Source organism: Nipponia nippon, unplaced genomic scaffold, assembly GCF_047370975.1.
Source record: "Nipponia nippon isolate SJK-2023a ecotype South Korea unplaced genomic scaffold, ASM4737097v1 scaffold_2, whole genome shotgun sequence".
NCBI classification, from domain to species: Eukaryota; Metazoa; Chordata; class Aves; order Pelecaniformes; family Threskiornithidae; genus Nipponia; species Nipponia nippon.
In genome coordinates this window covers 111,743,773-111,761,012 of record NW_028262336.1, presented here as the reverse complement: position 1 = coordinate 111,761,012, position 17,240 = coordinate 111,743,773, and the positions used below count along the sequence as shown (strand labels likewise).

General features: G+C 36.7%; 1 protein-coding gene across 2 annotated transcripts in view; it reads right to left on the bottom strand.

Annotated features, from left to right (window-relative positions):
- The window catches only part of XPO4 (exportin 4), a 79,197-nt gene that overhangs the window by 16,691 nt on the left and 45,266 nt on the right, over positions 1 to 17,240 (bottom strand). For both annotated transcript variants that reach the window (XM_087758419.1, XM_087758420.1), the window contains exons 7-12: positions 11,108 to 11,220; positions 8,493 to 8,650; positions 8,045 to 8,219; positions 3,049 to 3,225; positions 687 to 829; positions 424 to 569 (exon numbers count right to left, since the gene is read on the bottom strand). In XM_087758419.1, the coding sequence (XP_087614545.1) occupies positions 424 to 569; positions 687 to 829; positions 3,049 to 3,225; positions 8,045 to 8,219; positions 8,493 to 8,650; positions 11,108 to 11,220 (912 nt within the window). The remainder of the gene's footprint in view (positions 1 to 423; positions 570 to 686; positions 830 to 3,048; positions 3,226 to 8,044; positions 8,220 to 8,492; positions 8,651 to 11,107; positions 11,221 to 17,240) is intronic.

Here is a 17,240-nt window from a genome sequence, read left to right as displayed (position 1 = left end):
ACAGATTCTGGAACTTACCTGATTCTTTGCCACCACTGAGTAATACTGTTATCCTGATTCCCTTATAAAGTCATGTGCCCCCAGACAATACAACTGATTTCATGAACGGACTAATTTCTTGAATAGGTTGACTGATAACACATCTCAAAAAAATCTATAACAAAATTAGTTGCGGGAATTTCCAAAGGACATACCTCATGTAAAGATTTCATCAATCTTGTAAAGATAATGTTCATGTTACTCAAGGCAGATGAAAGTAAACCAAAGACTTTGAGTAGTGTATGTAAGATGAAAGCATCATAAGGGATAAAATGTGTAGTCAGTTAAGAGTAGTTGATATACAGAGATTTTATTTTTTTTCCTGGAGTGTTCCAGCTGCAATAAGAATTCCAGAATAATTACTGTTTACAGCGGTTCACTAACCTGTGACTAAAATAAGCCAATGAATATCCTCATATAGGTCATCAAGCACTTTATTGTCAATTGAGCCTGATGCTGGTGAGGCAAGTAACTGCTGCTGATGTCTTTGCAACTGACCATGGAGCCTCGTCACTCGGTCTTCTAATAAACTGTGGACAAATAACAATAAAATGAACTTCACTGTTTTAAAATTGTTTTAGCAAAGTCAGGCTTTTAATATTTCATGGCTTTATTGGTTTTCATTCATGACTATTTTTTTTTTATACCTTGTAAGAAGAGGTATACAGTGTTCTGCAGCAATTCTCCCCAGCATGCCTACGCTGGCCAGCTGGTCACAGAACTGGTCTCTGTCATCTTCCTGCAGTTCACTTATTTCTTCTTCTTCCCGAGAGGCCACACCATTGGCAGTCTTTGGTTATTTCAAAAAAATTAGTAGCAACCAGTTAGTGTTATACTTGTTAAATTGTATCATCACCACAATTTTCTACATGATTTTGGCTTTTTCTTTCAAGGTGTTTTGCATGGATGAACAACAGACAACTTGTACTAAATTAGACCGAGAAGAGTTAAACAGAGGAGTAAACATGGCTTCCTATTGCTTTGAAATCAGCATTTCACAAACTTATTAGCAAAATGCCACATTCAGTTAATTGTATATTTGCTACTGTTTCCAATAGTGCTCTCAAGTCAAAAGATTCACTGTTTGTGAAAAGAGTCAAGGATGAGAGTTATGAAAATGGATACTTGTTATTAAAAGGATAAGCACAGGCTGGACAATAGCAAAACAGCTTCTTCAAACCACAGGGTATGTAAATCAGCTCTGTTGAGCATCCACTGCTAGAAGTGCAATATAAGGTACTGAGTGACTCTGGCTCACAGAGATGGTCTGCAAACCCAGTGGTCAGAAGATTGCTGAAGTACATTTGCATTTCAAATCACATATATAGCAGACCAAGAACCATTTTAACCACTGGAACTTCCATGCATTCCCCTGTTCATTAGTCAAAGATAGTGTTCTCAGTTGTCCGAGATCTTCCATAAATCACAGAATAGGTAGTATTTTTCATGATGAAATGAAAATCATCTCTTTCATTAAAGATTTTCCATAACCCATTGTCAAGGGGAAAAAGCTTTAAAAAGTAAATGCTATAACCTCAGGGAAACAGAATACTGATAGCAATCATCATCTCCTCAGTTTTATTTCTTGCTGATGCAGAAGTTGCACTCTGATTTCTCAAAGCTTATCTTGGCTGCATTATAAAACTACTTAAATAATAATGAGACCTTATTCCTTGAAGAGATGAACCATTGCATGTAGAAACTAAGTATCGATGTTAAAATGTTTTAAAAAAAAATCTCTTAAAGAATCATAAAATTTACACAGCTAAAAAAGTAAAATACAAGTGACAGAGAAAGCTATCACTCTGCTTTGTTTCTATAAAGGCTCTGGAAAACTGAATCCACACACAGCTCCTTATCCGAAGTGCTTTTAACCCATCTTTTCTTTATGTAACCCAGCAAATCATTCTCTTTTGGCAACTTCAAAGTTGCAGCTGTTTACTGAAGAGTGAAGCCTCTGCTCTCAAAGCAGAGACTACAAGTTCCTGTTACTGCTTTGATATCGAACAAGAAGCATTCTGAAATGCCAGCTGTGGCTTTTAAAAGGTTACCCATGGGATAAATGACTTATCTCACAGAATGACATGAATTAACCTGTGTATACAAGTTATGTCAAGACCGCCTGATATGAATTCAAAGTTCCCTTACAAAATATTTCTCTCTGTTTTGGCACTGTTATTACCATCTGTTACATATTGAGATAGCAGAATTAAGTTTTATATGGTGCTTTTCAGAATGAGGTATCTCAGAGATCTTTGCACAGCATCAAATTAAAGAGAGATTTTATACAGTTATTGAATTGAATCTATGCAATAATTAATTCATCCAACATCTATGTCCAACTTTCTGTATGAGAATCTATTTTAGTAAGATCCAGACTCCTAGCAAAAAGACTAATCTGCTTGCTTTCTCAATGGTTCAAGAGATACTTGAGGTACTTTTAGGTTTTCTCTACAACAGTCACCTCAAAATTCAATTGGGAATTCATGTGCCATTTTATCTAAAAGAACCACATAATATTGCAAGTTTCTTCTAGTCTGAGCATAGTCATTCTACATTTTTTCAGATATTTATGCATGTCAATTACTTCAAAAGTATACTTCAAAAGTATACTTTGAAGATAATGTAGGGGAGGTAACAACCGTATAAAAGGCTTCCAATTTCAGTGGGGATTTTAACTAGGACCCTACTCCAGAGAAGGATGGTCAAAAGTTATGTCATTGCATCTGTGGGAAAAAGAGTAAGATATACATTGATTTGAGAAACAGATCTACTTTTTTCTATTTTTCTTAAAGTAATTTCCCACTTTGTATTCCTTTATTTCTTCTTCAGAATGAGAGAAACAGACTGGAAAATGACCGAGTAACAAATTCAGCAAGTTTTTCATTTCCAAAGTCATGAATAGTAATTCTATACTAGCTCCCTTGAGCTACATAATGTAGTACACACCAAAAGACATGGGCTAGTTACTATATATCATCATCAAGAACTACTAGATTAAGAGCTTACCAAATTCCTTGTACCATCAGGAGCAGCTAGATGGCACTGAATGTAGGAATTAAAGACCTGAACAGCATGTTGGGTAAAGAAACCTTTATGGAAATGTTTGTCATCTTGTACCAAAGTAAGCCAAGATTCCAGCAACTTATCATATGCTTCCATATAGACCATGTCATCTTTGTCAAGCTGTAAGAGATGAAAGAAAGAAAACAAAAATCTTATTCCTAAACTAAACCAGAGGAACATACTTATACTCATTATTATTTAACAGATGTTCTAATCTTGAAACAATTTAAAAAAAAAAAAAAACAACAAAAAACAAACCAGTCACAAAACCCGCCTAAGGATAGCCAAGAAAATATCAGAATGAACTGAAGCAACGCATCGAAAAGGTCAGTGCAGCTTTCATGCTTGCTAGGCTTCAAAAAACTGCCGGAGTGTTTAGTTATTTCTCTTCATCTGATGTTTAAAACCAACACTGTCTTAAATTGCCTTTAATGCATAATTACCTAAATACAGGAGCTACTCAACTTTTACCCCAAAGATGTCAAGCATCTCAGCTCTTATTAGTAACAACAAAGAATTGAGCCATTTCTCTTTAATTAAATAGACAAATATAGAACATGTGCATATAGATTTACATGTATTCCACTACTGTTGAAATGAAGAGAGAGAAAAGATGAGAATTCTCTGTTCCAGAGGAAATCATTGTAAGATTGCATGTGTTCAAGAAACCCTGCTGCAGGTAGCCAGTTTTGATGATGATATAAGACTTTTCATTCTATAAGCAACCAAAACAAGAGCAGAATGCCACAGAATAAGCCTGCACCTCTAGTTGCTTACTGCATTTTAACTGGTGCTTCATGTTTTTAGTTGTTCGTATGTGTTTCTACATGGTACTTAAGCTGCAAAAGGAAATAACATATCTGAAAAACAAAGTCCTGGGTTACAGGCAAACTAAAGAAGCCAGATAGCAAAGAGGCCATTTCTTTTTAAAAGTATTTTTAATGTACCTATCAACTTTTTGATCTGATGCAAAACCGGAACTTTAGTAAATATATCCAACTTCAAATAACTTATGTGTGACTGTACGGATAAACATGCTGCTAAAGCAGGACATTTCTTTCCTCTAAGAAGTCTTCTCAAGTTTTAACTAACAGGGTCACTCACAAAAGTTACTTTGAGATAGCAGAGCTTAGTAAAATGATTCCTTGGTGAAATAAAGAGATATTAGGGCCTTAATCATGCTCCAGACAGAAGAATTCCTGACTTTCAGTGAAGTTACAAACACGGCTGGATGAACAGGCAAGGAAAAGAAAACATTGGCTTGGATGGCTGATTAAGAGGGAAAACTGATATCACATTGGAAGCATTTCAAGATAACTTCACAGCATCATTTTGTAACTGCAAAGTGGTCATATTTACAGAAGTTAAAATATGGGACACACTGATGCAAGTGTGAAAACCAAAGCTGAAGATGACAAGGAGAGAGGCAAAATTGTATTCAACACTAACATAAGCCACAAATTTAGGATGGACACCACAACTTGTCTTTTTAAAACTTGGCTAAAGGACACACAAATTCATAGACAGTCATTCAATCCTGAAAATTTTGACGTGTGTGTATAATATATTTACATATATAACTTACATATAACTTTTAATGATTTATAAGAATGCAGAGCATAAACCAATAAACAGACATATCTTTTTATGAACAACAAAAGAACTCAAATCTATCCCATTCATTTATTTGAGAAGGTAATACAGAAGGTAGCGCCATGAAAAAAAATGTTTTAACGGTTTATGGTATTCGTATAAGGAAGCGAGGATTAATAAGTGCCTCCATAAAGTACATGCCAGATAGTAAAGAGTTTATCCATATTGAACAAATTTGGTCACAAAGGAACCTTACTAAAAATTCCCAATCCTTATTTCAGATCAGCTACAGCTGGGCTACCAAAGGTGTCATACACGTAAACTAAGTGACACGCTGCAGACTGGGGAGCTGGATCATCCTGATGGACCTAAGAGAAGCAATGGCAGATCCCAGTTCAGAACTCAGATCTTCAGGACAGGCAAGGTACAACCAGTAAAGTCAGAGCAAAGATGCTTAATTTCTCTAGTGTGGGAAAGGAAAAGAAACTTGGTGGTACTTTCTTCACAGTCTGCTGATGACTTGAAGAAAGAACACTTCTAAAATTTGTCAAGCAGCAACAAGCTGGGAAGAGTTGGAAGCACAGCAGAGAGGACCAAATTCAGAATGATCTCTCCCATCACATCGTCTTTGAAAAAAAAAAAATCATGGAACAAGAACAGTGCATTAAGATTCATTTTCAGAAAAAGAAGCTTTCGATATAATTTCTATTTATAGTTGACTTTTCATCCAACATCCTGCTCATACGCCTCCCTAATTCAGATGGACTGTTTGATTTCTATTTCTGCATAAGCACAAAGTGTTGAGCAAGGCAAAGCATAGCTGTGGACAAGCATCTTCTCTCAGACCCAGTGCTATTAAAGGAAGAGATTACTGGTCCAACTTGCACCATAAACTAACCCCCGGCCTGGCTGAAGCTTACTGCCTTCCACCAGTGTAGCTGTTCAGGCAAATGTTTCAACTTCCTTCAGCCAATCTCCGCAACCCCAACAGGCAGGTTAATATAAAACAGCATTTGAACATGATGTTTGGATTGTGGTTTTTTCCCCCTTAGTTGAAAATCAATATTAGCTGCTTTGAAGCAGTTTGCATACTATGGTTCAGGACTTCACAATTTTGACAGTATCCATAGCAGGTCTTCAGCTAAGTAGAATCCTTGTGCCTGATGGGGTTTCTGCAATGTTCACACGAGCTGTTCCGCTGGCATATGAAGTGGCAGAAATATGGGGAAAACAGCTTTTCCGATCAGCAAAGCTTGTGGAGTATGCCTGGCTGCATTTCAGATTTCTGAAAAGTTCCAGGAATATTATCTTAGGACTCTACTGAGCCCAATGCACATTGTATTTCATCTTTAATCAAAAGCTCTTAATTACAGACAGCGCATGAGCTCACTGAAGGTGTCACTACAAGCAATCTATACGCAAGAAGCTTGAAGAACACATTAACCATGGTTGGGACATGCCTAAGTCAAAAGATTGCTTTCAGGGATGCAAAGTAGTATTTTTTCAGCACACAGTATCGTTACACCATCTGGATTAAGTCAGCAATAGCTTGAAAGTCTCGGTAGCATGCCTTATTGCTGACACACTGCTAAGATTTTTTTTTTTTTTTTTTTAAGGCTCATCACCACAGAATTCTGTATCATCCCGGAAATCAGAGAAACAGCATGAAGTTGAGATATATACTATACATCTGAAAGGCCTACAACAGAATGGAAGTAGCCAAACTGTAATGCTTCTTTTTCCACATAATGATTTAAAGATTCAAGGACAGTGAGCAAATTCTCTCAAAAGAAAAAAAAAAAAAAATCTTGTATTCTCTCTTTCTGATGTTGCTGAATCTGAGAACATTTAAGTTTAATATTGAAAAGACATTCTTCAGCAAAAAGTACAGGATTATATAAGCATAGGCAGCCACAGTTTACCAGGCATAAGTGGCCAGTCATTTCCAAAACAAACTCTTTGTACCAGATAGTGGTACAAGCTTTTACCAAGCAATGAAGTGTTTTGAATGGTGTTATGCTAAGCACTCCTTTCATTAAACTTGGTTGCATATTCTAGCTCTCAAGTAACAGGAGGCTAACTGAGGAAACAACATCACTTTAGTCCCTTTAATTTAAATGATAGGTGCCTATGATTTCACTGAATCTTTTCTATAAAGGCTTCAGGAGCATTCCTAAATGTGTCGGTGAGCACCAGAACATCTGTTCAATGTTCTACTAAATAATCTCAAAAGCAAGGCAAGTTTTGACCAATAAGGTTTGGAAAGTAGCTGTATTTTAGATTCTAAATGTAATCATCAATTTCTGGATTAAAACATGAATACACTTAAAAGTTTAAGTGAGCACTGGGCCAAATGTAATACACTTTAACCTTGCAGCAAAGACATGATCTAATGCTCTGCAATGAATGCTGCTTAACACACCTGTGATCTCTGGTAAAGAAACACGTCCATCAACTTTATAACTAGATAATTCTATAATTATTTTCAAACTCGGGTAATTAAGCCCAGTCAATATAGCAAGACTGGTAAAAATTCATACTTTTTAATGATAATGGGGAAATATTGGCTAGTATCTTGATAGTCTAATTTTAAGTAAATAGCTACTGCACATAAATAGCTCAAGTGCAAGATTATTCACCTAAATTCTTACGGGCTTTTTTCCTTAACTAAGAAGTTTTTACTGTTAATATAATTTTTAGAAGCAGAAAACTGAAGACTACCCCTACTGCTCTTTAATGTTACAACCAAAGTTTAAGAGAAGTAAATAAACAGAAAAAAACCCTCTGAACTCCTGTGCTAGATTTGTACACAGAATTACCATTTGAACTGTGTCAGCAACGAAGGGATGATCTGAACAGCTTAGAAGTATGGACTAACAGCAGATCTTAACAGCTACATTCACTTAAAACAGAAGTTCCTGACTCAGAACTCCTGGCAGCAGTTAAGTTTCAGTCTGTCCATATGTTCATGTAGTCATTTTAAGCCTTCAGGACTGCAGCTCGTTCATTATCTACAACAGTTTTCAGAGAAGTCCTACAAGAGCAAGTCAGCGATATTTAAAGACTTCAATAGTTTTAAATGAATCCATTCTTTTAAAAATGAAAATACAAGAGAGGTGCTTTAAATCAAAACAAAGTCTGAAAGATGCACACAGTGTGTAATTATGTTTATTAGGTTGTTTGAAACAAAAAGAAAATCCTCTCAGATGTGATTTCAGAAATATCTAGAAGGAAACCACTGAATTCATTCACAACAGTTATTAATAAAACAGCCATGTCCCTTATGCTTATCACAAATAGAGAGAAACAAAAAAAGACTACCTACTATTTGAGAGTGGGCACTTACCACTTCTTCCAAGGCAGCACTTCTTCCAAAAGAACAAGTGAGGTGTGCGAGGCAGTTAACAAATGAAGAGAAAAGTTCATTTGGAATAGCAGTTAAAATATTGCGAGGAAATACGGTTATCAGGTTGCTGATAATACTGGAAATTCCCACTGCTTCAGAGTCTTCTATTTCAATTCTATAGATAGAAATAGCAGTTAGTTTTTTGCCAGTAAGAAAAACACTAAAAGTGAATTGATTTTGTTGATACATTCTCAATCAATAAATCTATTTCATATTACTTAAGAAGTACCTACTTTAAACTGCCTTTTCTTAATTTCAAGCAATCCAACAGTAAGCACAAATTATACCCAGAAATAAGCAAGCCATACCAGTTCGCCGCACAGATAGGCTACGCTCCAAACTAAAGATTAAAAGATGCCATCTAAATTTAGAGAGCAGGCATACATACCCATTGATAGTATTCAGTAATCCCTCAATGAAGTGTGCCAGGTAATCAACTTGTGAACCTTCATCGGGAAAGACTGGCCCATGCAAAGACGCCAGCTGTGCCAGACACTGTAATGAATCTTGGGCCATATCTGTATCTTCTCTGATTTTTCGATGTACCTTTCAGGAAGTGAGATAGTTAATAATACACGGAAAATAGGGTGTTCGTACAACAGTCACATGGCTCTCAATCCAAAAGAGCACACACCAAAAAAAGCTTACTATAACTTCCATTCAGTCTGAAATGCAAGGGTTTCTATAACCCTCTAAAACATAGTAAATGTCAAGATCGTGACTCAGCTCACAAAATCGCAAGCCTTGAATTAACTCACTGAAACTAACATTTAGTTAAGTCTCACCTACATGTTGAAAATTGAACTGTCTACTGAATGTTATGTCTTAAAGAGAGAAACAGATGCCAGCCAGTCAGACATGCTGCTCCTTCTAAAAACAGCAATAATGACAGTCATCTCTATTATGCCAACTATGCCTGGGCTACGGAGTCTTGCTAAAGTTAGTCAACAAGTTCAATCAAGATTATATAGATGCTTCTTTAGCAGAGGTAAACACTGCAGACACATACAAAAATGAATGCATCACTTCCTTGGCGACACCCTTACATTATACAAAGCCAACAGCAATCTTCCCGCATTTCTGCGAACAGTTATGTCATTACTTCTGCTGGTGAGACTCTAAATTCCAATCTTAATGTTTCAGTAATCGTATTCTCACATACTTATTTTAATTGTCAAGTATGGATTTAAAGAATTTTCTTAGGCTTGTGCCTCCTATTTTTTCACATAAGATTTACTGAATAAATAAATATAGGGTAGCTTTTTCACCCAGAAGCAAATATAGTTAAATTATTTCAGCAATATCATACAGTTACAAAAAAAAAGTACAGTTAAAACACTAACCGTTTCTCTGTGGCATTATGGTTGCAACTTCGCCCAACTCATAACTAGTTGGATTAGCTGCACAGTTAATCTCTGAAAGATCAAGCTAGCAGGAGAAACAAACCCCGCAACAGAAATACCCCTCCTAATAGTCATCCCACACTAGGCTGAGATTAGTACTGAAGGCTCTTTCTTTAACACGGCAGTCCTGCCAACTTTTGCAAGGTTATTAAAATTTCTCAGATCAGATAAATGAATATAAATTACTACCATTCACTTACATTACTTCAAACAGCAAACTAATACTACAAGCCTCAACCATTGCAAATCAGGAATCTAAAACCAAAACTGACAGCATACTGCCCTGGCTAACATTCATTATAAAAATAATCAAATACAGGCAGGTTTTGGTTACTATTAAGTAAAATGCAAATGTATTAAAACAATTCTACATGTTATTCAAAACATTATTTTTATCATGAATAAGTAATTGTAAACCAACCAAAGAAACAGATCTCTAACCCTGACAACTTCATGCTATTAAACGTGGAAGGGTTAATATGTAAGCCAAAAAGTTATTTGCATGTGGAGGTTCACAGCTGACAGTAGCAACTGTCTGGATAGTCTAGACAGCTGTTCAGATTGTGCCTAGCTGCTAAGAGTTCTGCCAGTGATTTTTTCACCTTTTCAAAACTGCTGGAACAGAAAAACTTGCAGTCAAAAAAATTAAAAAAAAAAACAAAACCAAAACTAATTTATCAAAAAAGCCTATAAAGTAAGGACATGTATCCAAGCACATATCAGAAAACTCTCAAGCAGCACTGGAGAGTTACGTTTTCTTTGTCTAATAACAACTTTGTCCAAGTTTTGAGCACGTTATTTCTCTGCTTTGCAAAAATGAAAATAGCCTGAGAATGCTGAGTTCTCAGGTCCCAAGAGATGTAACATAAGATAAAATAGCACAGTAAACGAATTTATAAGCCAATATATGTTGCCACTGCAGTAACCCCTAGCTGAGCAAAGACTACAAACTCTCTCCCCCCAACAGTGGCAGACAGAAAACAATACTAATTTTATTCAGTTTTAATATAATGGGTTTTTTAAGCTATAGAAATTGAATATTACATTCCCCTATCCCAATACTACCTATTCCCCATCCCTCCTAACTTTAATCTATTTTAACTTGTTTGGATTTACTTTGTGCTGAGGAAAGAGATGCAAAACTCTGTATGCTGAAACTGGCTAGAAAACTGTAATTACATTACTTATTTTCAGCTGCTCTGTTGAGCAAATGCTTTAAGATCAGCAAACACATACTGTTCATTTGATCTTTTCTGAAAGCCGTTACACCTTATCTGAAAGACATACTCTACTACCGCTCACCACACTTGGTGTCATTTGATGAATACATGTCCAAAAGTATTAAATGTATAAAAGTTTAGATAACTATACCCCTTTTTCTTTTGTTAATGCTCATCAATTTAAGGCAATTTATAGGCAAAATACATATTCAGTACCCTAGGAAAAATACAGTGCTTCTGTTTGCTTTGATAAGCAAGCTGAAGTTAACAGAATCAGTCCTACCTGATGCAAAAGGAAGAGTCCAACAAAACAGTTTTAGAACAGGAAGGAGCTGCTTTCCCTGCAGTCTGGACTATGAAAGTTGAAGAAAGAAACTTACTGTAAAGAAAAGCTCCATAACTCTGCTGTCCAGGAGGGTCTCACGCCAGGATTCTGTTGGCTTTAGCATCACATTTTGTGAGGATTCAAACATAGCTATATAATGTCTGCCCAGTTATCTGGTGTCAAGGTCAACAATAACATTCCTACTTGGCTTTAAAAAAATCCTAGATACAACAGGATCCATTCAGAAAGAATGTAATGGAAACAAACTTTAAGCCTCTTCACATACACAGCATAATTCATGCATGAGGCCAAGGAATAAAAGGTATTAAGTATTGAAAAAAAGAATGCTCCAGGAATGTTAGATAACAGTTTGATCATAATTATGAGACATACCATAGTGATACGATCACTTTGATAACCAGGGTGTCTAATGTGACACAGCGAGAAGGGAAAAAAGCAACCGCAATTAACAGGTGTTAAAATTTATGCAAAATGGGAAATAATTTTCTAAAAAATTTTCCTGGCAGCTTTTAAAAAGGCCTTATGATAGCTAAAGATAGCTCATTGAAATCTATATCCTATTTTTCTAAATAGCCAAATATGCGTCACAGAATGCAGATATGTTAGCCCTGCATTAATCTACATTTTCTAATCACACTGTGAAGAACAAAAGCATAAGGCACCACAAGGCATCGTCACATTAAACACGTTTGTAAGAGACGTGCGTGAAAAATGGGCACACGGTGAAGCCGTGATTTTGCTGCACTCATTTCAGTTCTTACCATGTGTTTTGGCATAACTTAATTTACAAGATTCTGCAAATGCTCTAGTACAGAAAAAAGAGAGACGTGAGCAAAATCGTTTAAACAAGCAGGTTACATTCTTTGTCAGTCTGATCACGCAGAAGAGTGTTTAGCAAAGATTTTTGAAAGTGCTTCCTTCTGTGATGCCCCCCCAATACAAAAAGTAGCAAAACTGCTTTAACTCAGCAACTTACGTTTTCATTTGTCTTTTTTAAACCCTTCTGATCCCTTTTCTAACCCCACCATCAGAATAAGTAACAGCATGTTCAGCTGCGTGTAATTTACTTATTGGTACTGAACTGTATTAACTTTTGTACTGTAAGTCATCAGGTATTATAAAAAACATGTATCAAAAAGTATTTATATGTCTAGAAGAAAATAAATTTCACAATGGTATCATTCAAGAAAGCAGACCTTGTAACTTGTGATGGGTTTTGTTTAAGAGAAGAATATATAAAGCAAACATCTAGCTTAATATGAAGGATTGTGGCACAAGGCAGGATGCACAATTTTACTTTATTTACACTTGTCTTCCGAGTTCTGCCAAAACTAGAAATTCCTAACAACACTGTGCAGAACCACATTCCAAAAAAGCGACTTCTTCCACGGCACAGTACCGAGTGGCCCTTCACTGGCGGTACGTGTCCAGAACTGTTGTCAGCACATTATAATGCATAACAACAATCAAGGATTTTCACATTAGTGCAAAACAAAACCAGTTTCACTATTTTCAAACTTAACAACGTGTGTTGAACCATACGAGATCTCCATTATTTCAGATGGGGAAAAATAAAAATAAAAAAAAATAATCACAGAATTGTCTATTTTACTTCCATTTGAAATACAGATGTCATTTAAGTAATCAAAGATGCTTCAGTTGTCCCAGATAAAAAAAAACAAAAACAAAAAAAAGGGCATGAAATTATCACATGCAAACATCCTTTATCAGGAGTAATATTACAAATTAAAACGAATTTTATCTGGCAAATTAAGCTATGCTTTTTTTCCTTGTCATTTGGAATATTTTAGGAAAAAAGTATTTTAAAGTTATTTAATGACAAGTGTCCTTTTCTGTAACTCTCCAATAAACAATGGGCTTGGAAATACATCAATATCAGAAGACTGTCATAGAGACATTATCAATCTCTGAAAATCAATTTGCTCTTCACTAGGTTGTTGAGTCTACAGAGGGGACCAGCTACATAACACTTTTCATGTGGAATGAAAGAAGGGCCAGTTTGCTGTCACTATTTTAACAAGCCTCAGTATTTAGCAGGCCTATCCTGTTATTTTTAGTACTGTTTCTCATGCTAACGGACCGATGACACATCTGACAATAGCAGATTTGTGGGTAAAATATCTGTTCATGGAACAATACAAATTACGCCTGCACCTATCATGGAGATCTTACACCCATTTTCCATCTCGTACTGGACGCAGGCAAACATTAGCATAAGCTGGCTGTGGAGATGCTTGCTACCATGAAATACCTTAACTTATACTCTGCTATGGTTCAGTCTTATTAGCAGCAGCCCGGTTATGCCAAACTTGAAGCAAAATGGCACTAAATTACCTAGTACATGGGTGTACACAGGATAAATGCAGTCTTCATCATCAAAAATTAATTTAATTCGCAATACTTACGAGGGAACAAAAAGTACAGAACTAGCACAACACTTTTTTGTAAGCGCTCAAGCTATAACGGATTTATGATAAGCATAGATAGTCTACTATGACATCTTGGAGGGTTTGGGGGTTTTTTTGTTTGTTTTTTAAGTGAAAAACAATTGTAAACCACTGCTGGTAGTAAATACAAATGTTCATAACAATCCCAGTTCTACTGAAGAATGAGTAACTCTCATTACAGTTCACTTTGAATGACACAGAAATCCAAGCTAAGAATCAGCTACCAGAAGCACAGCAATGTTTCACCCAGTTCACAGAACTTATGGCACCGATTCCTACAGAGACCAGAAATTTCAGCTTGAATCGCAAAAGATTTTTCTATAGCATGTACCAAGCTCTACTGAAAAGCATAAGACTACAACTAGATGCCTTCGTCTATGATAAGGCTCATATGCTCACTAAATAGTGCCCAGAGAGGAAGAGGAGAAGACCATAATGTGTAAGACAGATTTTCTTTTATGTTCGCCTAAATCTATATATGTAGCCATTAGCTCTATGCTTGGTTTTGTTTCATGAGCTCAAGAAATAAGAGTAATCTTTTTAAAATTATAAATTTGCAATTCTAAAATTGCAATTTGTAAAAAAAGATAAATTTGAAGTTTTATATGCTTCTTGCATATATTAATATATTGAATATATTAAAAGAAGAAAATAAAAGATTTCCTCCCACTCTTTGCCTCTGTCCCAGGAAGGGACTGATGGGTGAGGATGAGTATCAAAATATTTCATATCCTAAGGCAGCCACAAGGGATTATAATGTTTCACTTCAGGACTTCCCACAAATTCCAGTATCTGAGAATGGATCCCACAGTCTTTTTCCTAAGAGAGGCAAGGCTTGCCCTTCCACAATGCAGTAAATTAGGAACTCAAAAATCAAAGCTGAGATTTCTTCTGCCAGACCCCCATTCACAAATTTGTCCACAGGAATGAAGAACAACTCAGAAATGCAGGGAAAACTCCTGGACTGCTAAGGCCTGAATATCTTTCTTAAAAGTTATTTTAATCACTTTACCTTTGTTGTTTGGAACATTTCTGGAGAGCTTTGTGTCAGTCTTAGACTTACATTTTACAAATGAAAAACCGCATTGGAAAGGTAACTGCTTGGAAATCTGCCACCCAGTGTTATAATGCCAACATACTGATTATATTTGGATTTAAGACCTCCTCTGGCTTGCTAGGTTATCAGCCAAGCACATGGGATGAGTCTAGGAGCAAGCGTCTAACACTGATGCAGAGGCTTGCTGCCCCCTATGGAGAAAGGCCTCACAAACCTTTCTATAACTTACACTCTCAGCAAACCTATCCAGCAGTCAGAAGTAGGAATGTATGCTTAAATATTTAATTATTAAACACAAGTATGCTTAACTGCCATGGGAGTGAAACAACTACTTTTGTGTTGGAGACGCTGGATTCAGATGGCATCTGTGCAGCAACAGGCGTTGGAAGTGTAGGAAGACCCAAGCTAATTTTAAAGCTGGCCGATTCCGGAGCCGCTAGCGGTGTAGCCATGCCAGTACCAAGTCTCATGTTGACCACCCCAGTGGATTCTGCAGCTCCTGCTACATTTTGCTGCTATGGTTATACAGCTAACATATGCAAGCTAATGACTTTAAGCCTAGCTTACACCTAAAGCAGCTATGCAGAAGTGACTGCCATGCAGATGCAGCTCAAGAGTCACACCTTTCCACTATATACTGGCTGCCATCTATGAAGCCGATGACAAAGCACTGCAAAACTGGAAACTGGAAACCACTGGAGCAAGAGAGCAGAAGAGAAAAAAAAAAAACCAACTATGTATTTTATCAGTTCCCCTTCATAAAAAAAGGTCATTACTAGTTGCTTTTCCTCTTCTGATATTAATGCTTTTAAGATGCTCTTTCATTGCAAACTGATTTCGGAATTAATTCAGGAAAATGCAAATGATGAAACACTAATTATTAAGAAGTTCAATATCAATACAAATGTGTTTAATGCAATTATGACCAAATTCAGGGGATCTGTCTATCTTCTTGGTTTTACCCAACTCAGTCTTAAAAAGTTGCTAGAAAGGATTGTCAAGAAAACACATAGTACCCTAGAAATAATTTCTAAATATTGGGGATTTCAAAGTCAGGTCAGTTTTCACCTAAGAGTGTCTGATACAAGTAAAATGCAGCTCTCTTTCGCACTTTCCTAAATACAGCTATTTTACTGACATTGAATTTTTCTTTATATCCCAAACAATAGCCAGGATAGTATCCCAACCCTTCATCTTTCAGATAAGGACAGACTGCTGTAGTAAATTCAGGATAATCCCAGGCTGCTAACAAACACAAGACCTAAGGAAAGCAGCCCTGCTGCTGAAGGAAATCTGTGTTGTTGCTCCTTAGTACAGGTTCAATCATTTCTGTAGCTGTGCAACAAATCAAAACTGGGCACCTCAACCTGCTAAAAAAAGTTTTCAGCCAGGTGGTTCCCTGCTCAGTGTCACGCTCATGGGAGGTGCGAGGGCAGGACGCTTTTTCAGCAGCAATGCCAACTTGAATCATTCCTCAAAACAAACCTCAAGTTCTCTGGAGCATTCTGTGTGTTTTTCATGCACTTCCATTACACATAACAGATGCTACCAATCTGGGTTGGACCGAGTTCAAATCTTGAAAGTCTGCAGAGCTATATGGTTCACAGGATCTCCCAAAAAGGTGTCTCATTCTGGCTTGAGGTATAAAAGGCATTCTCAGAACAGAGATATGAAGAGCTTGTTCCTTTAACTGTGTGGCCGAGGAACCCACATACTTAAAAAAAAGTGTTCAGATCAGACAAAAGCTTCACTCAGTTCATACAATTGCCATCGCACCATCAGTGGAACAGCAACGATGCACATTAGTGGAATGCATCCCATTAGGTTTACGTAACTTGTATTTTAAATCCAAGCCCCTATTCCACATTCACTTGAAAATTTGCCAGCTTGCCTCCAAGCAAGTAGAGGCACCAAATCCAAAGCAAGAACTAAAGCTCAATTTCCTCTTTATTCACGTGCTATTAGCACTCTTTACAAAAAGCTATAAAAATCCATACCTTAATGAACAGAGGATAAGTAGTTCTATGACAGCTCCTAGTGACAGTTAATAAACACCCTTCTGTAGATGGGAGACAGCTGAACAAAATCTTATGTTCTGTTTAAGAACTTTTGCATTTGAGGACATTCATCGCAAGTCCATTAGAAGGTGGCTGCCAAGAACAAATAAATCCCAAAGTCAAGAAGAGGCGAGAAACACCTCTGGAGGTAAAGGAACATAAATTACAATTATATCCTGACTTCACAGGACACACTATATGTCCATGTCAAGGTGCATTAAAGCCCAGCAACATTCAGCTCCTTAACCGGAGACTCTGGATGCTGATAATGTACTAGGAATGGGACCCTTGAAGGCACTCTTGTAAAGGAGAGAGCTGTACCTCTTAGTACTGATCACCTGTACTTCCTTAATTAGTCAAAACATTCATTTAAGAAAAGATGCAGTTAAAACTAGTTCCATCCGAGTAAACAGTATTTAACAGTGCTGTAACGGCACTGAAAAAAGAAACTCTGCAGAAGCCAACATGCCACAACAGACTGCCATATGTTCTTAGTGCAAAATAGGAATCCTACGTTATTGTCATTTCCAACAGTACTGCCAAAAACCTCCGAAGCATCCGCAAACACCAGGTGAACTAATACCT